The following is a 27,132-nucleotide window of genomic DNA, read 5'->3' on the forward strand; positions in this document are numbered from 1 at the left end:
AGATCATCAACTTCCTATGGATCACACTGCCAGTAACAACAATATCATCAACATAAACAATGAGGAAGGTGACCCAAGTATCTCTCCTCTTAACAAAAAGGGCAAGATTTGATTGAGTCTAAGTGTAACTAAACTAAACAAGGGCAGCATTGAACCTATCAAACCAAGCACGTGGAGATTGTTTCAATCCATAAAATGACTTCTTTAGCTTGCATACCTTACCTTGCATCTCCTTACCATACATACCAAGGGGAAGGGACATAGACACTTCTTCAATTAGATCATCATTCAAGAACACATTCTTCATGTCAAACTGATAAAGGGGTCAATCACAACTCACTGCCAAAAACAATAGAACCCTCACAAAAGTCATTCATCCACTAAAGAGAAGGTCTCCGTATAATCTATTACATACACCTAAGTATAACTCTTGGCAACAAGTCATGCCTTACATCTCTCAATCTCATCAGCATGGTACTTGAGGGTGTCAACCCACTTATAACCAATAGGCTCCTCCCAGTAGGCAAGTTGACAATGTCCTATGTATTGTTCTTATGAATGCTTATATTTGAATTCTCATAGCATCTCTCCACTCTGGTTTGGCCAAGGTTTGAGTTACAAACTTGGGAATGGGTTGAGAGAAAATAGAGGCTAGGAAAGAATAGTAGGAAAGGAACAACAATATGTACGAAAAGTGTTAAATGCAATGAGCTATACATTTCCTCTTACCTAACCTCACAAAAATGGGTAGGTCAAGGTCTGGGAGGAAAGTAGTAGAAATGGTGGTGTAGGAAATGTCCTCTCTTTAGTGACTGGAAGCACTTGAGGCTCAACTAGAGGTGAAGGAACAACCTGTGCATGCCTTTGTCTTTGCCATTGGCACCACCTCTAAACAATAGGATGAATGATAAACAAAAGTGCTAGTAGGAGGAATAGAAATGAGAGAGTTGAGAGGAGAATAAGACTCCATCACGAGAATAGAAAGAATTGTAGAGGGCTCAACAAAAGGTTCAACAGGTGCTAGCAAGCAAAGGGGTGAAGTAAACATCTCAAGAAAGCACTCCCCCTTAGAAGAATGACTATAAAAAAGAATGGACTCTACAAAGGTGACATCCATAGAAACAAACCTAGTGCAACTGATGAATCAAAACAACACAAACCTTCTATGTGGATGAATAACCAAGGAAGATACACTTTTGAGCCTTGGGTTCAAACTTGTGTATCTAGGAACTAGGAATATGTACATAACAGCTGAAACCAAAGAAACATAGAGGAATAGAGAAGATATCAACATTTGGAAAGAGGACACTAAAAGGAGACTTAAACCGCAAGGCCCGAGAAGGCATATGGTTAATATAATAGGTGGTTGTTATGATGGCATCACCCCAGAATATCATAGGGATAAGGGTAGCAAAAAGAATGCTCCTCTCCCAGCAACTTCCACAACGTGTCAGTAATTCCTCTCTACTACTTCGTCTTGTTGTAGAGTACAAGCACAAGAGCTCTAATGAACAACCCCAAAATTTTCAAAATAGAAGGCAAGATCTTTCTCAAAATATTTCTTAGCAATGTCTGATCGAAAAATTTTTGATGCAGGTATCAAACTAGGTGAGTACATATCAATGGAATTGTTTCACAAGCTTAGGCACCCATACAAGCCAGGTATATCGTGAAAATCATCAGAAAACATAACGGAATTTTTTATAGCCACCCATACAGGGCAAATGATAGGGCCCCAAACAATATTAAAGGGAATAGTAGATCTTATGGAATAAGAGTTTTTACAACGCTTAAGAACAAGCAAGACACAACATAGACTCAACAAACTTACTCCTTTAAACAATGTTGGAAACAATAAACCTAATGAAGAAAATGACAGATGACCTAACCAAAAATGGCATAACATGTAGAGAACACTGATGTGGGCCCCACAGCTACAGTCCCACTGTGTTCGTAGGGTAGAAGGTGTTCTAGTCTTCCTAGGGTTAGCTATTGGTCATTTAGTTGTTTCAGTTGTTATTTATTTCAGTCTTATTTTTGCTCTGTTTGTTATGTAAAGACTAAGGGCAGACCTATCCTTTCCATGTAATGAGCATAACCTATAATTATTAATTAAAGTGGCAGCGGCAGATCATCAAGCTTCTGCTCCTTTTCAACTCTTGTGCCTACTGCTTCTCCTCCCTCTTCCTCCTCTTTTCTCTTACCTTTCTTCTTATTGTCGAACCTGAAATCCCTTAGGGTTCAAGACTGATAACAGTCCTAAACTTCTACTTGGTATCAGAGCTAGGGTTTCTCATGTGAGTCTAGTCTAGCTGACCACATGAGAACCATCTAAGGCTGGAAGCTGAGAAAGAGAGTTCGTTGACTGGTTCTTGGAGATCTCCAGAGGATTAGCAGCTGTTTGAAGAATTGCCACAGTTGCAGCGAGTTGGTGATCAGGAGGAATCAGAGAAGGCTAGGGTTCGGGTAACCTTGGAAGGCAGCGAACAACATCCTATTGTAAGTTTTTTATTTTCTGAGAGTACTATCAGAGAAGATAGGTTGGACCTATCTAGCAAGGGCGGCCGAACCACTCTATCTCTAGGGTTTTGTCTTAATCCTGCGGCAAACCCTAGTACTGGACTGAACCTTGTGGTCTAATACTGCGGCAAACCCTAACAGTTCTCTCCTCAACACTGATCAGTTTTAGGGTTTCAAATTAACCCTACTATAAGCCTTATCCGTACAGTACTGTCTGGGGCGTACGGCTGAGAATCTGCTTTTAGGACTGATTAAGACCCCCAATTCGGCTTCAGCATATCAGATTGCTCTTCAAACTGTTTTTTCAGTTTTCTTTTGGGGTTTCGAACTCTTCTAAGGGGGTGAAAACAGTTCAGACTGTTGCTGTTGTGTGTGGTTATTGATTTCATATCAGTTTTATACATGTTTCATGTACATCTACTGTGAGTACAGATTGGTTCTATACTGATTTCGTGATTGTGGTTGATAGTCCCAGTGCTGTTTGTGACTGTAGTAACCCTAATTTTGAGACTTCTGGTTCTTGACCAAAATGGAGTTTAAGAATCAGCCAGAAGGCAGTTTTAGGAACAGCAGTTATGGTGGTGGTTCTGAGACAGGTTTTCAGATTACAACCGTAAGGTTTGATGGATCAAACTATTTGGAATGGGCCCAATCAGCCATGATGGCTATTGGGGGAAGGGGCAAAGTAGGGTATCTCTTGGGAGATGTGGCAGAACCTTCCAAGGGAGACCCTATGTATACCAAGTGGGTCCAAGAAAACTACTTGGTTATGACATGGCTGTGTAATTCTATGCAGCCTCATATCAGCAGAAATTACTTATGGGCAAAGACAGCCAAGGAGATATGAGATGTGATGAAAGAAACTTACTCCCAATCCCTTAATGTTGCCAAAGCATATGAATTGAAATGTGAGGTGAATACCCTTAAACAAGGAGAGAAACCGGTGTCTGTCTACTTCTCTACCTTGAAGTCCCTATGGCATGAAATTGATCATTTAGAGACTCTTGAGTGGGAGAGTCCCAAAGATGCTCAGACTCATAGAAAGTACATCGAGACAAACGGAGTGTTTGAGTTTCTAGCAGGACTGAATTCAGAATATGATATTGTGAGGCAACAAATTTTGACCAAAAATAGTGTGACCCTCTCTCAGGCATACTCCTTAGTGCACAGTGAAGAGACCAGGAGGAAAGTCATGATGCAACCTCAACCACTTACACCAGCCTTGGTAGCTGTCAAACCCAAAACAGGGGGTGATTCAGAGAGAGACAGAAAGAAGGAAGATAAAAGGGATGTGGTGTGTGAGCATTGCAAGAAACCTAAACACACAAAAGAAACATGTTGGAAGCTGCATCCACATTTGGTCCCGGCAAAGTTGAGAAATAAAAAGGGAAATGCTCATGTGGCTATGACTACTGATTCAGCATCCTCATCTGGCACAAGAGGCACACCATTAGAGACATTAGCTGCAGTTCGGGCTGCTCTAATACAGTTGGAAAAGGAAGTTGGCAGTTCGGCTCATTCACTGCAGTCATCATCAGCCCCTGCCACATCGGCCTTTGCACACTCAGGTACTCGAAACTCAGCCTACCATGCCTCCGCTCCAGGTACTACTGAACCCTATTGGGTAATAGATTCAGGTGCATCCGACCATATGACTAGCTTGCCCTCTTTGTTTACTACTTATCACTTATCTTCTGGTAGGGATAAAGTATCTATAGTTGATGGCTCTCTTGTCCCTATTTCTGGCAAGGGTGACATCAAACTATCGGGTACTATCTCCTTGTCTTCTGTCTTGCATGTTCCTAAACTTGATACTAACCTCCTTTCCGTTAGTAGTATTACCAAACATATGAACTGCTCAGTAACTTTCTTCCCTGACCGATGTGTTTTTCAGGACCTGGAGACGAAGAAGGTGATTGGGACTGGCCGTGAGACGAATGGGATCTATCTTCTCGGGGAGAGTTCTCGTCGGGAAGAGTCAGTGGATAAGAAGTTACTTGTTTCTCAAGTTGTGAGTCCGGTTATGCTTTGGCATAACCGATTGGGTCATTTGTCTTTTCGGTCCTTAAAGAGTCTGTTTCCTACTTTGTTTGAGTCTGTTGAGTCATCTCAGTTGAAATGTGAAAGTTGTGAGTTTGCCAAACATTGTAGAAAATCTTATTCATTGAGTAATAAAAGGAGTAATAGTTCTTTTGATATTGTGCATACTGATGTTTGGGGGCCATATCACATTCCTTCTATGGGTGGGTACAGATGTTTTTTGTTATTTGTTGATGACCACACCCGGTTTTCTTGGGTTTATCTTATGCGTTCACGAGATGAGTTGTCTGCCCTGACCCAAAACTTCCACCAAATGATCCTAACCCAGTTTGATGCCAGGATCAAAGTTCTTAGATCTGATAATGCAAAGGAATACTTTGCTAAGCCATTGGCATCGTACCTCCTTAATCATGGGGTTATCCACCAGAGCACTTGCCCTCATACACCTCAGCAGAATGGGGTTGCAAAAAGGAAGAATAGGCACATCTTGGAGGTGGCTAGAAGTATTATGTTTACCTCCAATGTCCCTATTCGCTTCTGGGGTGATGCTATCCTTACGGTAGTATATCTTATTAATCGGATTCCTTCCCGGGTTCTTGATATGAAACCTTCTTTTTCCCTTCTATACCCCAATGAGGAGTTGTTTACTATTCCCCTCAAAACATTTGGTTGTACCTGTTTTGTTCAGCTTCTCGGTCCCCATCACTCCAAGTTTGAACCCAAGGCCTCCAAATGCATCTTTCTTGGTTATGCACAAACTCAAAAGGGTTAATGCTGCTATGATCTTGTTTCAGGGAAAAAGTTTGTATCCATGGATGTCACTTTCTTTGAGGAGACACCCTACTATTCTCGGGTCTCTCCTCAGGGGGAGAGTAGTGAGCGTGGAGATTTGGGTCCTTTTCTTCAGGGGGAGTGCAATGAGGGCAGGGTTAATACTCTTGGGGCTGTTCCCTTACCTATTCCAGTGGATGATGAGGGCTGCAGTAGCGAGGGTGGTCAGGGGGATCGGGAGTTGAGAGTCTATCACAAGCGATGCAGGCAGGTTGATCCCAGTCATCAATAGTCTCGGCCAGCTCCAACCTCTTATGCGGCTCCAAGTCCTGATATTACAGTCCCAGGGCCCACAGAGACTCCTTCCATTGTTGCTACCTCACCCCCTACAAATGACCTTGACCTTCCCATTGCCATCCGTAAAGGAAAACGGCATTGTACCACATCTACAGCCCACTGCATCTCCCAGTTCTTGTCCTATGATCGCCTATCTCCCTCCTACAGGTCCTATCTCACTTCCGTTGCTAATGTCCCTATTCCAAGAACAGTGCAAGAAGCCCTATCAGCCCTGGAGTGGAGAGGTGCAATGCAAGTTGAAATGGATGCCCTGTTGAAAAATAATACATGGGAGATAGTTGACTTGCCCAAAGAAAAGAAACTAGTTGGATGCAGATGGGTATTTACTGTGAAGCACAATGCGGATGGTTCAATTGAGAGGTACAAAGCTCGGCTAGTTGCAAAAGGGTTCACTCAGACTTATGGTATAGATTACTTGGAGACATTTGCCCCGGTAGCCAAGATGACCACCATTCGAGTTCTATTATCTCTTGCAGCAAGCTACACTTGGCCTTTGTACCAAATGGATGTTAAAAATGCCTTCTTGAATGGGGACTTGCAGGAAGAGGTTTACATGCAATTGCCTCCTAGATTCTATGATACAGAGGCAGGTAAGAAGGTTTGCCGGCTCAATAAGGCATTGTATGGTTTGAAGCAGTCACCTAGAGCTTGGTTCGATAGATTCAAACTAGCCCTTGGGAAGTTCGGTTATGTACAGGCCCAGTCAGATCATACACTGTTCATCAAGAGGGTGGAGTCCTCACTGACACTACTTGCAGTATATGTTGATGATATTGTGGTGACAGGAAATGACAACCATGAGATTGAGTCCCTCAAACAGCTCCTTCATCAAGAGTTTGAGGTGAAAGATCTGGGTACACTACGGTATTTTTTGGGTATTGAGGTTGCTAGATCTAAATAGGGGATCTTTGTCTCTCAGAGGAAATATGTTCTAGATCTGTTGGCTGAAACTAGAAAGCTAGGTGTCAAACCTGCAGATACACCCATTGAACAGAACCGCAGGATTAGTGCAGAGAGTGGGGAGCTGCTTGAAGACAAAATTATGTTCCAACGGTTAGTGGGAAAGCTCCTATATCTATGCCTCACTCGGCCAGATATCAGTTATGCAGTTAGTGTTGTCAGTCAATACATGCATTCTCCTAGAACCACGCACCTTCTAGCAGCAGAAAGAATATTAGCATACTTGAAGAGATGCCCGGGTAGAAGTATACTGTTAAAGAACAATGACCACATGAAGGTAGAAGTCTATACGGATGCCGATTGGGCTGGGAGTGTTGATGACAGAAGGTCTACCTCTGGATATTGTGCTCTTGTGGGAGGTAACCTGGTCTCTTGGAGGAGTAAGAAACAGAGTGTTGTCTCCCGATCTAGTGCTGAAGCTGAGTACAGGTCAATGGCTAACGGAGTGGCTGAAATTCTTTGGCTGAGATCACTACTTGAGGAGTTGGGTATTGAGTATGAGAAGCCCCTGATGTTGTATTGTGATAATCAAGCGGCTATTAATATAGCACACAACCCGGTGCAGCATGACAGAACTAAACATATTGAAGTTGATCGACACTTTGTACGAGAGAGGGTCTCATCACAACAAGTGTGTCTCCCATACATCACCTCCAACATGCAGCTAGCAGATATCCTCACCAAAGCTGTACCACGGAAGAAGCTAGAGGCGGATCTATCCAAGTTGGGAATGATAAACATTTATTCCCAACTTCAGGGGGAGTGTAGAGAACACTGATGTGGGCCCCACAGCTACAGTCCCACTGTGTTCATAGGGTAGAAGGTGTTCTAGTCTTCCTAGGGTTAGCTATTGGTCATTTAGTTGTTTCAGTTATTTATTTCAGTCTTATTTTTGCTCTGTTTGTTATGTAAAGACTAAGGGCAGATCTGTCCTTTCCATGTAATGAGCATAACCTATAAATATTAATTAAAGTGGCGGCGACAGATCATCAAGCTTCTGCTCCTCCTTTTCTACTCTTGTGTCTACTGCTTCTCCCTCTTCCTCTTTTCTCTTACCTTTCTTCTTACTGTCGAACCTGAAATCCCTTAGGGTTCAAGACTGATAACAGTCCTGAACTTCTACTTAACATAATACGACTAACTGACATTGTTAGTTAGGCATATCTAATTGACTCTATTCTATTAAATCTTGACTCTATGTGACTGATATTCAGCCATACTTTTCATATTGATACCTAGCAGCTACAATCTGTTCCCCCACAAATTTCTCATCACTCGGTTCCTTTTCACTCTTTGAGGAGGTGGCTACAATTGCATAGCCACCTTTCCCACTCCCATTCTTTTTGTCATTATTCCCATTCTTGAACCTAGCAAGCATGAACTCTAGAAGTAGCTTCCAATAGGTATCCTTGGTGTGTTTGGGCTTCTTACAATATTCACACACAACATACACCAATTAATATGGTAATAGAGCATTGCTTTTAATTTGTTGGAGGACAAAGAAAGGGTTCGTGGAGATGGATCCAACTAGAAAAGCACTTTCAGAACATACGGTTAGTCAATCCTATATCAACATAAAGGAGAGAAGGGCATTAGAATTGAAGTAGAAAATAGGCTAGAGCTTCAGAAACTTAAGATGATACCAACTAGAAAGATGTTGAAACATGGTAAGAGAAGAAAAAACACTGGTTGTAGGCAATTTAAATTTGGGATGTCTTTCCATTAGTTGAAGTAGGTATATTGGCCTTTCTGCTGCTCCTCATTTTTTCCGTAGTTAAAAATTCGACAATGATTAGCTTAGAACAACTTAACTCTTTATCTTCTATCATCACTTTGGATGCCATCTGTTAGAGGACAGGTTGAGTGTTACATAGACTCTTGAATTCTTCCATCATGGACATATTGTGCACTTATAAAGTGACAATTGGTAAACTAAAATCTTGATACATTGTGAAGACATTCGGACCAGAAGAGTTCTGAAGATGGAGCTCAGACCAACAAGGAGATGGAGAAGAGTTCTAAAGATTGAGGCAAAAACATTTGTCTTAGAAGAAGCTTGCACAAGAAGGGGAACTGCCCTAAAGATAGTGGAATTGTGAAAAGCCTCGTAGGTTCTCATAGGGAGAGCAATTTCCTGGTTTCAGAGATTCCTATAGGGAGCTAGAGAACAATACAAACAAGAGAATGGAAATGAAATCTTGTGGAAGAGGGAAGAAGACACTCTGCTGAAAGAAAAGAAAATAGGAAAGGAAGATTCATTGGTGTCTATGTATTATGGAGAGGGTCTAAAGCAGTTCACTTGTTTCCCTGAAGGAAGAGAGGGTTCGGGTTGGGATAAAATAACACAAGCAATGTAGGAGTTCCTGGAGTTAGTGAATGAAAGAGAGAGAGTTCTTTAATCAAAAAGGAGGAGAGTCAAAAAGGGTCTGAAGAGGAGGAAGAAACTAAGGAAACGAATACTAGTACAGGTAAAGAGATTCAGATTGGTGCACAGTTAGGGCCAATGATGCTGTGGATCAATAGAACCAAGAAAGGTTGGGAGAACAAATTAGTGATTTTGAGGAATAAGTTGCAGATAGGAAAAGTCCGGGAGAAGAAATTCGACAAGCTTTAAAGGTCTCAGAACTGATGTAGATCATCCCTATTGATGAACAGAAGGCTATGGTATCTCTTCGAAACCCCTGGCTCAATTTTGAAGCTGTGTTGGCAATAAGAAAATAAGGTCTGGTGGTGGCAGGAAGATGGTCCCCGAGTTGCAATTAGGAAGTTGTAGAATCAACGAGTTGTGTTGAGATGAGGATTCAGGGGTTGCCTTTTCATCTATGGTCGGATGAGACTTTCAACAGAGTAGCAAAGTTGTGTGGAAGGGAACTCTTGTCAGTGGATGCTTCAGACCTTCGAACAACACTTATCAAGGTGAATGGAGCAAAGCCAGAACTAATCCCAAGATCTATAGAAGTGTTCTTATGGTCTGATGTTCAAAACTTAGATTGCAACCTCTGTGGAAGCATGGTGGTGGAAGGAAGGGCTGAGGAAGATGAAGTTGACATGACCAAGAGCTGGTATCGAGGCAACCTTGAAGAAAGAAGAGAACAGAGGAAGTTGGAAATTTTAACAAATAAGGAAATTGAAAAGGCTGAGAATTGGAAAGGAAGTCCAAGTTACTTTTGAGTTTGGCAAGTCGGAGCAACAAGGAAAAGGATCAACGGCTATCTTTAAGACTTTTGCAAGGCAGTAAAGTGTTCAAAAGAGAAAGGTGTGACAGATTCAAAATTGAACAATTGGCTTGGGGTGGGGACAAATGTGAGGAAAAACTTGGTGGGCCTTCAAATGGCTTGGCCTAGTCACTAAGCGCTTTAAGTGAACACATGACTCAGGAAATTGTGGGGGTATTATTGGGCCCGAAAGGCTTGGCCCATTAGCTTCACACCCGAAGACAAACAAATTAAAGGTGAAGCCAAAGTGATCGCATGACTAGTGAAAGAAGAGGACCTTAGGGGACCATTGTACAGGTGTATCATTGTCCCAATACAAGGGTACAGTGGCAAACTTGGGACAATGATACACCTGTACAATGTTGAGGCTTGCTTGGATGTTGAGACTGGTTTTCTACTCTACCAGTCCAGAGAAGCCCAATCCAGGGTACAATCGAGAGAAAGATAGGGACGACATGTTGGATTCAAGTTGGGTAAGTTTGGAGGAGAATACAGGAGAGGAGAGCACTGAAGTTTCTAGTTACGACAGTATTCAAAGAAAGTGTCAATCACGACTTGAAGAAGTAGAAGAGCGATTGAGAACTGTTCAATGAAGAACTCTCTACCACACAACCAAGGCTATCAGTCCAGTCTAAGAAAGATGAAGGAAGATCAGGATCCACTTTGAAGGAAGAGATATCCAAAACAGAGAACAGAGGGGAACTGTGTTCAAAGCAAGTCCAAGTACAAGGTGCTACAAGGGATTGTGAAGTCAACCCAGAACGATCTGGTAGAACAACAAGCTGCCCTTTTCCCAAGTGTAATCTTTCATGGAGAGTGGGAGACGAGAGAGAGAGAGAGAGGAAGAGAAGAAGAGGGAGATACGATTGAGAAGGAAGGAAGATACTGCTGGCTGCCGCCAGTTCTCTATTTATATTAACTTAATAGAAAGAATAGAAATTACAAGTATGCCCCTGGCAGCACACCCTAGAACCAAACTAATAAAAAAAAAAGACAAGTATCTAACTGACAGTATCTTAAGAAGTCAGCCTACTAGCAGCAACTATACAGTAACAATTAAATAAGCCTTACAACACTCCCCCACAAGTTGGGCTGAATATGTCTATCATGCCCAGCTTGTCACATAACTCATTGTGCCGCGAGTATAGAAGCCCCTTTGTGAGGACATCAGCAAGTTGTTCCTTGGAATTGACATAAGGGATGCAAATTTCCCTTTTTTTCCAATTTTTCCCTTATGAAGTGTTTGTCCACCTCGTGCTTGGTCCTCTCATGTAGGACAGGGTTGCTGGCGATGTTTATTGCAGCCTTGTTGTCACAGTAAAGAGACATAGGACTATGAATAACAACTCCAAGCTCCCCTAGAAGATTCTTTAGCCAAAGGAATTCAGCCACCCCATGTGCCATAGCTCTATATTCAGCTTCAGCGCTTGACCTCGCTACCACACTTTGTTTGTTGCTCTTCCAGGTCACTAGATTTCCTCCCACAAATGTGCAATACCCACTTGTGGACTTTCTGTCATCCAAAGCTCCTGCCCAATCAGCATCTATAAAGACTTCCACCTTTAGGTGATTGTGTTTACTGAATAGTAGACCTGTTCCAGGATATTTCTTCAAGTATCTAAGAACTCTCTCCGCTGCCTCCATGTGTGGTTTCTTAGGAGAGTGCATGAACTGACTTAGGACCCCAACGGAATAGGCAATGTCTAGACGGGTCATGGACAAATAAATCAGCTTTAACACTAACATTTGGAACTGTTTCACATCTTTCAGAGGTTCACCAACACAGTCACCTAACTTGTGGTCAACATCCATGGGAGTATCTGTCGGCCTTGCACCTAATTTGCTTGTATCTTGTAATAGATCAAGAGTGTATTTCCTTTGAGAGATAAAGATACCCTTTTCTGAGCGGGCAACTTCAATCCCAAGGAAATACTTCTGGGGACCTAGATCTTTCACTTCAAATTTAGATGCAAGGAATTGTTTCAATTTTTGTATCTCTAAGCTCCAACTTCCTGTAATGATGATATCATCCACATACACTATCAATACAACAACATGTTCCTGACATCTCTTCACAAAGAGTGTATGATCAGACTGACACTGTTTGAAGCCCATCTGTTGAACCGCCATGTGAAACTTATTGAACCAGGCTCTGGGAGACTGTTTTAAGCCATAAAGAGACTTTCGCAGCTTGCACACCTTATTTTCACTTCCCTTGGCACAGAATCCAGGGGGTTGAACCATGTATACTTCCTCCTCTAAGTCACCATTCAGAAAAGCATTCTTTATGTCCAGTTGATGCAATTTCCAGTCAAAATTAGCAGCTAAGGACAGGATAACCCTAATTGAGTTCATCTTAGCTACTGGAGCAAAAGTCTCATCATAGTCAACCCCGTATACTTGTGTGTACCCTTTAGCTACTAATCTTGCTTTGTACCTTTCAACTGTTCTGTCTGCCTTGTGCTTAACCGTGAACACCTATTTACACCCCACGAGGTCTTTCCCCTTTGGAAGATCCACTAATTCCCAAGTTTGATTTTTGTGAAGAGCATTAATCTCCTCCTTCATGGCATCTATCCATTCAGGGTATTTTAAGGCTTCTGCAACATTTCTGGGAACAGGGATGCAATCAACTGCAGATAGGAAGGCTCAGTATGAGGGGGAAATGTGATCATAGGAGACAAAATGGGTAATGGGGTGTTTGGTAGTGCATGACCTGACTCCCTTTCGTTGAGCAATAGGAATGTCAAGGTCATCCACAGTAGGAGTAGGGTTAGGGAGTGGACTTACCTCCTGGGAGTCTAACGGTGTCGGTTGCTCAGTGTTTGGTTGCTCCACATCGCTGATCTCTACGACGTGTACGTTGGAAGACACGAAAGGGAGCAAGGTCCGAAATAGAAGGAAGAGATACTTGAACCTGCTTCTCCTTTTCCGAAAGCAAATTTATAGGAAGTTGAGGGACATGCAATGCACAACTCAGGTTAAGGCCATGTGGAAGAGATATTGATCCTTGGCCTGCAATGGAGGAAAAAGAACCATCTGCAAGTCTCACTCTATCCCTTCCTAACAAAAGGCTATAAGTCTGAAACAAGTTCGGCTTACCGGTCATGTGGTTGGAGGCCCCTGAGTCAATGATCCAAGAGGAATCCGTGGGAGTGACATGGAATGCAGAAGCCGTATTACCTGAAGTAGATGCAAATGAAGTAGAGGGAGTATCAGTGACTAAGCTGTCCATTTGTCGCAAAGCCCTACCATAAGATTCCCAAGTGCTCTGTGAAGGAATTCATTATCTCTTCCTTGGGGTCAGACTTATTAGGGTGGTCCCAGGTACTACCGGCAACCTGAGTTTCTTGGGTTGCCACATGTGCTGCATTCTGTGATGTGTTCATTTTCTTCTGACCTTGACTTTTACCCTATTCTTGATTCTTCACTGCCCACTTGAGTTTCACGTGGATGTCCCAACAAGTGTCACGTGTATGCCGTGAACGCCGACAATGGGTACAGAACAACTTATCTTTACCATCAGTCTTCTTAGTGTCACTTTTTTTCCCCGTGGAGTTATTATTCATTGCAGCCAAAGCAACTTGTTGCTCCCCCTCAGTAGTAACCATCACACTCCGCCCGCTTTCTTCCGATTGAACAAGGGAGTATACCTCGTGAACCGTAGGCAACTCTTTGCTTCCTAGGATCTAAACCTTCAACGGTTCATATGCAGGGTTCAGTCCCAACAAGGTGTAGAGAACACTGATGTGGGCCCCACTACAGTGGTCCCCACTGTGTTCGTAGGACAGCAGTGTAGTTATTTGTTTCAGTTATAGTAGTGTCAATTTGAGTCAGTTTGTTAATTCAGTTGTTATTTATTTCAGCTTTTATTTACTTTATTTATTATGTAAGTACTAAGGGCAGATGTGTCCTTTCCATTATGTACTAAACATAACCTATAAATATTAAGAGAGTGGCGGCGGCAGATCAGTTTAGAATCTGTCCCTCCTTTCAACAACTTGTGTTCTCTTGTTTCTCTTCTATTCTCTCTCCTTTCTCTCACTTTTCTTCTGTTTTGCAAACCTAAAACCTATTAGGATTCAAGACTGATTACAGTCTTGATCTTCTACTTGGTATCAGAGCCTATCTAGGGCTTCTCATGTGTGTCTAGTCCAGCCGACCACATGAGGACTAGCTAGGGCTGGAAGCTTTGAAGAAGTTTTCGGTGGTTGAATCTTGAGATTACCAGAAGAGGTTCGCAGCAGTTGAAGACTTGCCGCGGCTTGCAGAGAGTTGGTAATCAGGAAGAGGCAACGAAGGTTAGGGTTCAGGTAACCCTAGAAGATAGTAAACCGAAGTACATAAGTAAGTTTTTTTTTACTGAGTTTCAGAGACTGCAATCAGTCAAGATAGGTTGGACCTATCTAGAAAGAGGGGCCGAACTGTGTTCAAGTTTGTTTCTAGGGTTTGGCTTGCCGAACTGTGTTTAAGTTTGTTTCTAGGGTTTGGCTTGCCGAACTGTGTTTAAGTTTGTTTCTAGGGTTTGACTGTTGGGCCGAACCCCCCTCTTTAAAGGTGATTAATTTTTAGGGTTTCATATTGCCCTACGACAAGTCCCACTTGTGCAGACTGCTTGGAGAGTGCAGTTGAGCACTTACTTCAGACCTACAGTTGAAACCCTAATTTTGCTCTCGCAGCAGAGGGCCCCACAGTAGTGATTTCAGAAAATAGCATCTCAGATTGTTAGGCTGCCTGGTACTGTGCATGCCGATTAATTTCAGATCAGATTTGAGTTGATTTCTTGCATATACTGTGATAGGCGATTGATTTCAGATCAGATTTGGATTGGTTTCAGATCAGATTTGTGTTGGTTTCGGATCAGATTCCAAACTTGCTTGTTTGACTCTGTTTTCTGGTATAGTGGCTCTAACAGTTTGTAGCCACTGAATCTTGATCAAAGATGGAGTTTAAGGGTCAAGGAGAAAATAGTTTTGGAAACCACAGTTATGGTAGTGTATCTGAAACCGGGTTTCAGATTACAACTATGAGATTTGATAGGTCAAATTATTTGGAGTGGGCTCAATCAGCCATGATGGCTATTGGAGGAAGGGGAAAACTGGGTTACCTCTTGGGAGATGTGAAAGAACCTTCCAAGGAGGACCCAACATACACCAAGTGGGTTCAAGAGAACTATTTGGTTATGGCATGGTTGTGTAATTCTATGCAGCCACATATCAGTCGAAATTACTTGTGGGCAAAGACAGCCAAAGAGATATGGGATGTTGTGAAAGAAACCTATTCCCAACCCCTTAATGTTGCCAGAGCCTATGAACTGAAGTGTGAGGTGAATAGCCTTAAACAAGGAGAGAAGCCAGTTTCTGTCTACTTCTCTACCTTGAAATCCTTGTGGCATGAGATTGACCATCCAGAGACCCTTGAGTGGGAGAGTCCCAAAGATGCACAGACTCACAGAAAGCAAGTCGAGACGAATAGGATATTTGAGTTTCTGGCTGGTTTGAATTCAAAATATGACATTGTGCGACAACAGATATTGACAAGAGATAGTGTGACCCTTTCTCAAGCATACTCCCTGATGCATAGTGAAGAGACCAGGAGGAAAGTCATGATGCAGCCTCAGCCCTCTTTCCCAGCCTTGACAGCTATTAAACCTAAGCCAGGGGGTGACTCAGAAAGGGACCAGAAGAAGGAAGATAAACGGGATCTGGTATGTGAACATTGCAAGAAACCCTAACACACAAAAGATACTTGTTGGAAGCTACATCCTCACTTGGTCCCAGCAAAACTAAGAAATAAGAAGGGTAATGCTCATATGGCAGTGAACACCGATTCAACATCCTCATCAGGCACATCCCTAGACACTTTAGCTGCTGTTCGGGCTGCCCTCATACAGTTGGAAAAGGAAGTTGGGAGTTCAGCTCAGCCATCTCAGTCACCATCAGCTCCTGCCACATCTGCATTTGCACATTCAGGTACTCGAGCCTCAGCTTACCATGCTTCAGCTCCAGGTAATACTGATCACTGTTGGGTAATAGATTCAGGTGCATCTGACCATATGACTAGCTTGCCATCTTTGTTCACTTCTTATCACTTGTTCTCTGGCCGAGATAGAGTATCCATTGCTGATGGCTCTCTTGTTCCCATTTCGGGCAAGGGGGACATCAAGCTATCGGATACTATCTCTTTATCTTCTGTCTTGCATGTTCCTAAGCTTGATACTAACCTGCTTTCAGTTAGTAGTATTACCAAACACATGAACTGTTCAGTAACCTTTTTCCCTGACCGATGTGTTTTTCAGGATTTGGAGACAAGGAAGGTGATTGGGACTGGCCGTGAGACGAACGGGATCTATCTGCTTGGAGAGAGTTCTCGTCGGGAGGAGTCAGTGGATAAGAAGTCTTTTGTTTCCCAGTCTGTGAGTTCGGTTATGCTTTGGCATAACCGATTAGGTCATTTGTCTTTTAAGTCTTTGAAGAGTCTGTTTCCTGCTTTATTTGAGTCTGTTGAGTTATCAAAGTTGAGGTGTGAGAGTTGTGAGTTTGCCAAACATTGTAGAACTCTTATTCTTTAAGTAATAAAAGGAGTAATTCCTCTTTTGATATTGTGCATACTGATGTTTGGGGGCCATATCATATCTCTTCTATGGGTGGGTACAGATATTTTCTACTGTTTGTTGATGACCATACCCGTTTTTCTTGGGTCTATCTTATGCGTTCCCGGGATGAGGTTCCTGCTCTGACCCAAAACTTCCATCAGATGGTTCTCACTCAGTTTGGGACCAAAATCAAAGTCCTTAGATCTGATAATGCAAAGGAATACTTTGCTCAGCCATTGACCTCCTACCTTCTTAGCCATGGAGTTATTCACCAGAGCACTTGCCCTTATACACCACAACAGAACGGCGTTGCCGAAAGGAAGAATAGGCATATCTTGGAGGTGGCTAGAAGCATTATGTTTACCTCCAATGTACCTATTCGCTTCTGGGGTGATGCTATCCTCACGACAGTTTATCTCATTAACCGAGTTCCTTCCCGGGTCCTTAATATGAGAACCCCCTTTTCACTTCTATACCCAGACGAGGAGTTGTTCATTGTTCCCCTTAAAACCTTTGGTTGTACCTGTTTCGTTCAACTTCTCGGGCCTCATCATTCCAAGTTTGAACCTAAGGCCTCCAAATGCATTTTCCTTGGTTATGCACAAACTCAAAAGGGTTATTGCTGCTATGATCCGGTTTCAGGGAAACGTTTTGTCTCCATGGATGTCACCTTCTTTGAGGAGACACCCTATTATCCTAGGGTTTCTCCTCAGGGGGAGAGTAGTGAGAGTGGGGTTGTTTTGAGTTTCTTTCCTCAGGGGGAGAGCAATGAGAGTGGAAGTGGGGCTGTTCCTTTACCTATTCCACTGGGTAATGAAGGTTGTAGTGGTGAGGGTGGTCAGAGGGAGCCGGAGTTGAGAGTCTATCGCAGGCGATGCAGGCAGGTTGATCCTAGTCTTCGGCAGTCCCGGCCAGCTCCAGTTCCTTCTGCGGCTCCAGATCCAGAGCCTACTGAGATACCTCTCACTGTTGCCACTTCCCCTCCTGTGGATGACCTTGATCTCCCTATTGCCATTCGCAAAGGGAAACGACATTGCACCACTTCTACAGCTCACAGCATCTCACAGTTCTTATCCTATGATCGTCTGTCACCATCTTACCGGTCCTATCTCACTTCCATTGCCGATGTCCCAATTCCAAGAACAGTGCAAGAAGCCTTATCAGTTCCAGAATGGAAAGATGCAATGCAAGTCGAAATGGATGCCCTGTTGAAGAATAATACTTGGGCACTGGTTGACCCACCAAAAGGAAAGAAACCGGTGGGATGCAGATGGGTGTTCACTGTGAAGCATAATGCTGATGGCTCTATTGAAAGGTACAAAGCCCGGCTGGTTGCAAAGGGGTTCACTCAGACTTATGGTATAGACTACTTGGAGACCTTTGCCCCAGTAGCCAAGATGACCACCATCCGAGTTCTGTTATCCCTTGCAGCAAATCATTATTGGCCCCTGTTTCAGATGGATGTTAAAAATGCCTTTCTGAATGGAGACTTACAAGAAGAGGTTTACATGCAGTTGCCTCTTGGATTCTATGATACAGAGACAGGTAAGAAGGTTTGCCGACTGAACAAGGCATTGTATGGTTTGAAGCAGTCACCTAGAGTCTGGTTTGATAGGTTTAGATTAGCCCTTGGAAAGTTTGGTTATGTACAGGCCCAGTCAGATCATACACTATTCATTAAGAGGGTGGAGTCCTCTCTGACACTACTAGCAGTATATGTTGATGATATTGTGGTGACAGGAAATGACAGTCATGAGATTGAGTCCCTCAAACAGCTCCTTCATCAAGAGTTTGAGGTGAAAGACCTTGGTGCACTACGGTACTTTTTGGGTATTGAGGTTGCTAGATCCAAGCAGGGGATTTTTATCTCTCAGAGAAAATATGTTCTAGATCTATTGGCGGAAACTAGAAAGTTGGGTGTTAAGCCGGCTGATACACCCATCGAACAAAATCACAAGATTAGTGCAAAGGGTGGGGAGCCTCTTGAAGACAAAGTTATGTTCCAACAGTTGGTTGGAAAGCTTCTATATCTCTGCCTCACTCGGCCGGATATCAGCTATGTAGTTAGTGTTGTTAGCCAATACATGCACTCCCCTAGAACTTCTCATCTTCTTGCGGCAGAGAGAATATTAGCATACTTGAAGAGATGCCCGGGTAGAGGTATATTGCTCAAGAACAATAATCACATGAGGGTGGAAGTCTATACAGATGCCGATTGGGCTGGAAGTGTTAATGACAGAAGGTCTACCTCTGGATATTGTGCCCTGGTGGGAGGTAACCTTGTCTCTTGGAGGAGTAAGAAGCAGAGTGTTGTTTCCCGCTCCAGTGCTGAAGCGGAATACAGGTCAATGGCTAATGGAGTGGCTGAAATCTTATGGCTGAGGTCACTACTTGAAGAGTTGGGTATTAACTATGAAAAGCCCTTAATGTTGTATTGTGATAATCAGGCAGCTATTAATATAGCCCACAACCTAGTGCAGCATGACAGAACTAAACATATCGAAGTTGATCGACATTTTGTGCGAGAAAGGGTCACATCACAAGAAGTGTGTCTTCCGTACATCACATCTAATATGCAGCTCGGGATATCCTCACCAAGGCTGTACCAAGGAAGAAGTTAGAGACAGACCTATCCAAGTTGGGAATGACAGATATCTACTCCCAACTTGAGGGGGAGTGTAGAGAACACTGATGTGGGCCCCACTGCAGTGGTCCCCACTGTGTTCGTAGGACAGCAGTGTAGTTATTTGTTTCAGTTATAGTAGTGTCAGTTTGAGTCAGTTTGTTAATTCAGTTGTTATTTATTTCAGCTTTTATTTACTTTATTTATTATGTAAGTACTAAGGGCAGATGTGTCCTTTCCATTATGTACTAAACATAACCTATAAATATTAAGAGAGTGGCGGCGGCAGATCAGTTTAGAATCTGTCCCTCCTTTCAACAACTTGTGTTCTCTTGTTTCTCTTCTATTCTCTCTCCTTTCTCTCACTTTTCTTCTATTTTGCAAACCTAAAACCTATTAGGATTCAAGACTAATTACAGTCTTGATCTTCTACTGAAGGCAAGCACACGTTACTGAGAGACCGGCTTCTTGTAGGCCTTAGCATCATCATAATGTTTCCACTCTATGGCCTGATAATGATCCAATTCTTTCCATATGGAGGTAAGGGCTGAATAATATGAAGACAAACTATGGTTTCCCTGTTTACAGGTTGAAGATTCAGCTTGTAACTGGTAAACCTTGGCATAATGCCTTTGCCCAGAATAGGTAGCTTTGGCCTGTTCCCAAATCTCACTAGCAGTGTCTGCCCACATAAAGTTCTTCTTCACATCAGGTTCCACGGCTGCGAGGAGCCAAGACATCATCATACTATTTTCTTGGTCCCACCTATCATGTTCAACTGTCTCACCCTTGAGTTCTTTCACCCTTCCATTATTGTAACCAGCTTTACCCCTTGTCGTTACATAGAGTTTTACGCTTTTAGCCCACTCCAGGTAGTTCAGACCATTTAAAGGGGTAATTGGCATGGGAAAAATCATGTTTTCACCTCCCATACCAGCTGTGTTGTAGGTTGATGTAACCCCCGATGAGGTTGTTTCATAACTCGCCATAGGATACTGCTGAAAACCAGTCCAAACACCACACAACTACACAACAGCCACAAACAAAAAACCAACCCTCAAGGAACTCCAAGGGGTTGGTTGAGTAGAGAAGGGGGAGACGTGACTGATCTCAGACAAATAGAACTCCAAGGCAGGCCGAATCATAACAACGCCAAAAAACCTACTAGGGTTTCTCTGTCTTCCACGTCCAAGAATTTAAAGAAGGAAACCTTGCTCAAAACAAGAGGGATCGTAGGTCTTTTACAGCCCAGAAAATCTGCTCTGATACCATGTAATCTTTCATGGAGAGTGGGAGACGAGAGAGAGAGAGAGAGAGAGAGAGGAAGAGAAGAGGGAGATACGATTAAGAAGGAAGGAAGATACTGCTGGCTGCCGCAAGTTCTCTATTTATATTAACTTAATAGAAAGAATAGAAATTACAAGTATGCCCCTGGCGGCACACCCTAGAACCAAACTAATAAAAAAAAAGACAAGTACCTAACTGACAGTATCTTAAGAAGTCGGCTTACTAACAGCAACTATACAGTAACAATTAAATAAGCCTTACACACCAAGGATAACTGTCTAGAGGTTGGTTGTAAAGGTAACACCTCCGATTTAAACTCAACTGTTGGAGTTCAAGCTTTGTCAAATCCTCTGGTAGACCCTTCCTGTTTCAACTTTCTTCCTTGTCCCCAACGTTTGTTACCCTCCATCTAGTCTTGTGAATTGTGCCCATAGGGGAGACTAATCCATCCTTGCTATCTGCCAATCAGGGTGATCAGGTGCAAGAAAAAGAGGTGATTGGTGATCTACTGCTGGATAATGAAGACAGGGAGATAGGAGATACAGTATGGGAGCTTATTATGGAACCATTCAGAATTTGGGTAGAGGAAGAGATGAGGAGCAGAAAAAAGGGATGAGGAGGGTGACACTCCAAGTCCTAGGTTGGATTGTGAAGTCAAAGGTGATGAGGGGACAAGAGCTGGGTTAAAAACAGGAAAGGGGAAAAAAGAAAAAAAAAAGGTTCAAATAAGAAGAAAAAGGGGAAGGAGAAATTAGAGAAGCCTAGGAAGAGGGGAGATGGTGTGTTAGAGAAGAGAAAGAAAAAGTTAAGTGAGGTGGAAAAGCTAAAGTGTGAGGTGGATTATGATAAAGGAAGTGTTGCAAGGAAGGATAGGAAGAAATGGTGAGTGGCATTCTATCAAGACTATTGGGAGATAATTGGGGATGATCTGATGGAGGTTTTTGATGAATTCTTTCATTGCTTTGATACCAAAGAAAGTGGATACAATTCAACCGAAGGATTTTAGGCCAATAAGTATGGTGGGAAGCAGGTATAAAATCTTATCTAAGGTGTTGGCCCTAAGAATAATGAATGTCCTCCCTTGGTAGCTGATGTCCTAAGTGAAATGATTGTAAGGGTAGATGCTAATAACATGATTAAAGGTTGGAGAGTTGGAAGGGAAGAAATCCAAAAATAGAGAGCTTCTAGAATCCAATGATTGAGTGGTTTACAAAGTAACTTGTGAATAGGAAGGAACTACATTTCCTTGGGAGGTAGGGTAACTCTAATTAAATCAACATTGGCTAACTTGTGTATTTCCTATCTACCTTTAGGATACCAATGAAAGTGGCAAAGCAGTTAAGAGAAGATCATGAGGGACTTCCTTTGGGAACCAGGAGACTATGAAGGATCACCTAGTGAAGTGGGAGGTAGTTTCTAGAAGTAGAGATGAAGGCCTAGGGATAGGAAATGTTTTTTTTTTATCAGTAAAAATCTTTCATTAATAACAGAGAAATTAAGATACAATAGATAAAGATTGCAGAGGAATAAATTGCAATCTCCAGCAATCAGTTACAATTCTACCCAATACAATGAAGATCTATTTGCCCCTTGTTTTGCTAGGGTATCCGCCATCCCATTTGCATCCCTTTTGACCCAACCAAACTAAGAGTTGAACTTCCTTGCAAGTGTGTCAATTTCTCTGAAAATAAACTTGAGCTTCCGAGGTACTAATGTGATGTTTTTGGCCCAAGAGATGACCGATAGTGAGTCTCCTTCAATTTCTAAGCCTGTTGTTCCTATCTGCTCAGCCATTTTTAGACCCTGAAGTAGGGCTAGAAATTCAGCCTGTATTGAGTCCCCATAACCTATCCTAGGGATGGGAAATGTTAGGATGAGAAACACAACATTATTGGGGAAATGGTTATGGAGGTGGCCATTGGAACAGGATAGACTATGGCATAGAGTGATTGGCAACATACATGGATTGGCAAACAATGGTTGGGATGTGGGAGTAAACCCTAGGGCTTCTCGATGTTCTCCCTGGAAAGCTATTCATGGTATTTCTCCTTCCATCCTTCCTTCAAATTTGATGCATGTATAAGAAACAAAGTGTTGTTTTGGGAAGATGTTTGGATTGGAGAGATTCCCCTTAGTGATAGGTTTCCTACTATTTATTCACTGTCAGAAAATAAAAGAAACTCATGCAGGCCTTGTAACTCATTCACCAACTCCTCATTTACTTTGGCTTGAACCACAACCGTGGATTCAGGTTTTTCTGATTTCTTATTGTCTGTAGTTGTCTTCTTGGTGTCCTTGTTCGCAACTGAAGCCACAATATTTAGGCAGATCTTCAAAAACTATAGGTTGCTAAAATCCATCTCTCCTTGATCCAATCCACACCCTTTTCACATTGGTTTAGGTTAGAGAGAATGTTGCTTGATCAACTTTTAGCACCGTTTCTGCAACCTGTGCTATGGATCAAATATATTTTTCATTGTAGAAATTCAGAGGCAGTCGTGGAAAGGAAACCCATATCGGAACAATCAAAGGTTCATTACCCATCTCAAAGTCCAGCGACTATTTGAAAACCCTGAACAAATAGCCTCCCATGTAGAAAGCTTCCCTCAACCAAACTCATAAAAACTCATCTTCAAACCGAAACAGCATTTGTCGTGAGTCTATTAATGTGATTACCAGATTTCATTTCAATTTGAAGGTCCCTATCAGAAAGTTCTTTAACTCCATCAATGGAGGTCAGTCATATGAGCATTTGGCTACTAGGGAAAGCTACAAGGGGATTGTTGAATGTTGGATCTCTTCCTCAGAGAACAGGATCACTGGTTCACCACATTTCAAAGTAGGGAATTGATTTCCAGATCTAAAACCTCAGGGATGAGAAGAGTGAAAGTAGAAGAGGATCGAATCACTGAGGCAACGGAAAGGGGCAGATCCGCTGTAGGTGCCACCATCATTCGTGCAAAAGAAGAAATGAATTTGTCATTCAGTCAATTCTCCATACACATTGTGTATGGGCCTAAAGGAAGAAACTGAAGATGGGGACCTGCTCTGATACCAAGTTCAAATCACACCAACAACAAATCTAAAATTAAACCAAAAGAAAAGAAAGACGAACAAGAGAATGGAAGAAAAGGGGAAGAGGAAGAGAGTTGATCATCTCTCTCTCTCCCCCCTTATCCCTCAATTGAATGATATATGCTGAAGATTAAAAAGATGAAAATTACATGAGTGCCCCTATTAAGGCAGCTGACTCAAAAACATAAGAAATCACAAGTACTAAGGCCCGTAAAGAAGGCCCACTACAGCTGAAACAAAACTAATGAATAAAGAAATAAAAATTAGGCCCACTTGGCCCAATCTCTCTACACCAATTAATAGAGGTTATATATGTGTTTATAGAGAATAGAGTCCCCATAATTGATCATCGCCACCATCATCCAAGCCTTGTCCAACTATATGGGGTCAAGCTACAACATTCATGAGCGTAAGAGTGGGGCAAAAAATTTTAGTGCTTGTAGCCAACATGATGTAAACCCTCCTTCATCCGGGCTTGGAACTGGCAGTGTAAGACAAGCTTTCACTGGCCCCAAGTTAGTAGACCCCTCTATAATTAATATTTCATAAGTAAAGAACTATTTATAATAATATAATATATACGCACATATGTATGTTACCTCAATCTATGAAAAATAAATTACTAAAGTATGTATGAATAAGTTCCTTTTAAATTAAATACCATATTAGCCAATATTTTCATGGGAATTGACAAAGTTGTTGAAATGACGACCCATTTATTAATATGCATTCACCGCCATTCAAAAGAAATAAGGAAGAGAAACAAAATCGTTTTTCCATTTCCATGGCCACAAATTCACCCACCAACTTTCACTTCCCTATCTCTTATTTGCCAATTAAATTCATTTATGCTGCAATTAATGTTTATTATTTTGGGTCATTCCCTCTAAAGATATATTAATTTATATTGTGTTTAAATAAGCCAGAACTAAGTTCCCATCCTTATAGGCTTTTTTGACTGTATATTCCACATTGAAACTGATTTTAGCATTTTGGAAAACATAAAGGACTGATTTCTTTCAATTAGCCCTTCTAAGACCAATTACCTACATATATACGTACAAATGTATATAAAAATAACTACTCACCTGCAGGTGCTCTTGGATGATAAGATGCAGTTCTTTTCCAGCATTATGAATAGCCTTTGATGCACGCTTGAGACCCTAATTTATTTAGAATTTCAGTTAATCAGACATGTTTAATGTAGAATAATACATTAACGTAATTATATGTACAACAAGAAAGTTGGTTATACCACTTCACAGAGAGAATTGACCAAAAATTGATGAACTGGTGGACTTGTTCGAGCACCACCCAGAAGACTTAAGAATTCCTCTTGAGGGCAAGAGTCCAATCCTATATGGAAGAAAACAGTGACTTAGAATAACCAAATATAATGTCAATATTATATAAAGCAGATATTTGCCTTGGGTTCCATGCAAGACATAATAATTAAATCCAAATGCCATATATCATATATGGTTACTTGCACACGTGTATATCACATGCTCTTACACTAGTATGAAAAAACCGGTTTCCTATGACGTCAGAGCTTCCAAACACGGTTGCAATATTTCCAACAGGTATGAAGAACCATGAAGGCAATTCAGACCATCTATCAGACTCAGGACCCACTAGATCGGCAATATCACCAATCCCACAGTCCAATTAGATCGATATGTAATCTTTTAGTAAACTTTCTTTTTATAAGTGCAAGTATATACTTGTTAGTAGGGAGGGACAAATGCCACAAAATTGTACAAAAAATAGTGTTACTGTGCCATCTATTTTTGTATGTCCTATTAAGGGGCTATTTACATCATTTCCCTTCCCAAATCTCCCTTCCTTTATTAGGGGCTTTCAGATGCCTTACATTCTAGGATAGTATATTCATGGTTTATCGAGATGGATTTCTTCCTCTCTTCCACACGTCTCCCCCTTCTCTACTCAACCAACCCCTTCTATTACCCACCCCATTCATTAAAAGTCCACGCCAATCTATATTGTTCCCTACTCATCTTTAGCCTCCTCTTCAAGAGCACATTTAATTCCTCTCCTCCACCCACATTCCTTCACTTAATGGCTAGAAACAAGCACCATAACCTCCTTTTCATGGCACTCCAAGGAGACCCCCTGGAAATAATTGATACTCAGAATTATTCGGGTATATGCCCTCAAGTCCAATATTCATGTATACTGCATTTATTTTTGAATATAATCAGTTTCTTATATATTTGTATGTGTCAATGTGTGTGTTTCTGTGTAATAATCTTGATCTATATTATAGGATTATGATCCTTTATCTGGGATTCTCATAATAGATATGTTATCTAAATGTTCCCAACTGGTGGATCAGCCTAGGTAGTTCATCTTGTTAAGGATGGCACACTCAAGTTGCCTTATGTGAAGGAGCATTTTGTCTAAATTGCTAGGGTTAGACCCAAAGCATCAGTACAGGCAGTTATGAAATGCTCAACTGGGTCACTTCTAGCAGATCCTTCACTTTGTAATTAGTGGAATATCTGGATTGTTGCATACAATCCCCAGACTTGATAGTGGTGCTATGTCAGATTTTTTATAATGTCTACTTTTTGAAATGCCTATCAACAAGATCCTTCTAGGGTTAATACCTGGATATATTGGAGCAATTACTGATGAGTTGGAGAAGGATTCTTCAGTCTGGTTTGTTGAGAGTCAAAGTTATAGTTACAATAGAACTTATCCTAGCTAACTAGTAGGACAATTTGGTCAGGAAACATAGTGCATGTGTTTTCGCAATACAATTGGGATTGTTCTAGGGTTTTTTGAAGCACAAATAAAAGGAAAATTAAGGCTGAGACGTTAATCCCTATTGCTCTGACCATTTTCCCCAACCAATGGTTAGTATTAGCAAAACTTATTGTTAGGAAAATAACCTACTAGTAAGCACGATCAGTTGTTGATTGTTCAAGCATCAAACTAGCTGTAAAGCAGCCTTCATTTGGCTGTTAGACACCTTGAGAAGAGTGCAAAGAAAAAATTAACTGATACTCATAATGCTTGCCCCTACCCAATCTAATATACTTGTTGCCCTTTGGTGAAGCTCCCAATCTTGTGCATCAACTTCATCTTCCCAAGATAACTTTTGAATTGTCATTGCCTCACCATATGCCCCTTGGGTAAGGGTGTTATCGTCTCATCACTTACCCGCATAGCTAGGGGTTTACCCCCATCACCTCAGTTAAGCAAATCAATTCAACTAGGCAGCTAAAAACTAATTGTCCATCTAGATGGGAAGTAGAGCATAACTAGTTAATCCCCTTTTCCGCCCCCTTGCCAGTCACCATTCCTATTGTATTTCATAAGAGACTCACCTAGAAATGTTTCTCCACTCCAATCACAATTCTCCAAATTATGTGAACTTCCCCTCTTAGGGATGTAAGTTGGATACTTTGTTTAAGGAAATTAAACATTAGGTCCAGACTTTCAGGCCAGACCCATTCAAAATTAAAATTTTCAACATGACTACATGAGCCTGTCCAAGATGCACCCTTACCCCCACCCACTAATCCCACCAAGGCAATCATGGCCACGACACAATCTCGGCACTAATGGATCTGCACCCTCCATCCCCCTAGCACCTTGTCAACCCCTACCTTCAACACCAACCTCCACACTTTGTCACCTTCTAACTTATCTGAAGCCCTATT

General features: G+C 41.9%; 1 protein-coding gene across 1 annotated transcript in view; it reads right to left on the minus strand.

The window, feature by feature from the left end:
• APC4 (Transducin/WD40 repeat-like superfamily protein) overlaps positions 1-27,132 on the minus strand; it is a 97,907-nt gene that overhangs the window by 26,925 nt on the left and 43,850 nt on the right. The window contains exons 9-10 of the mRNA XM_010261521.2: positions 24,699-24,799; positions 24,532-24,606 (exon numbers count right to left, since the gene is read on the minus strand). Coding sequence (XP_010259823.1) covers positions 24,532-24,606; positions 24,699-24,799 — 176 coding nt within the window. The remainder of the gene's footprint in view (positions 1-24,531; positions 24,607-24,698; positions 24,800-27,132) is intronic.

This window comes from Nelumbo nucifera, chromosome 2, assembly GCF_055504915.1.
Source record: "Nelumbo nucifera cultivar China Antique chromosome 2, China Antique-T2T, whole genome shotgun sequence".
Classification (NCBI taxonomy): Eukaryota; Viridiplantae; Streptophyta; class Magnoliopsida; order Proteales; family Nelumbonaceae; genus Nelumbo; species Nelumbo nucifera.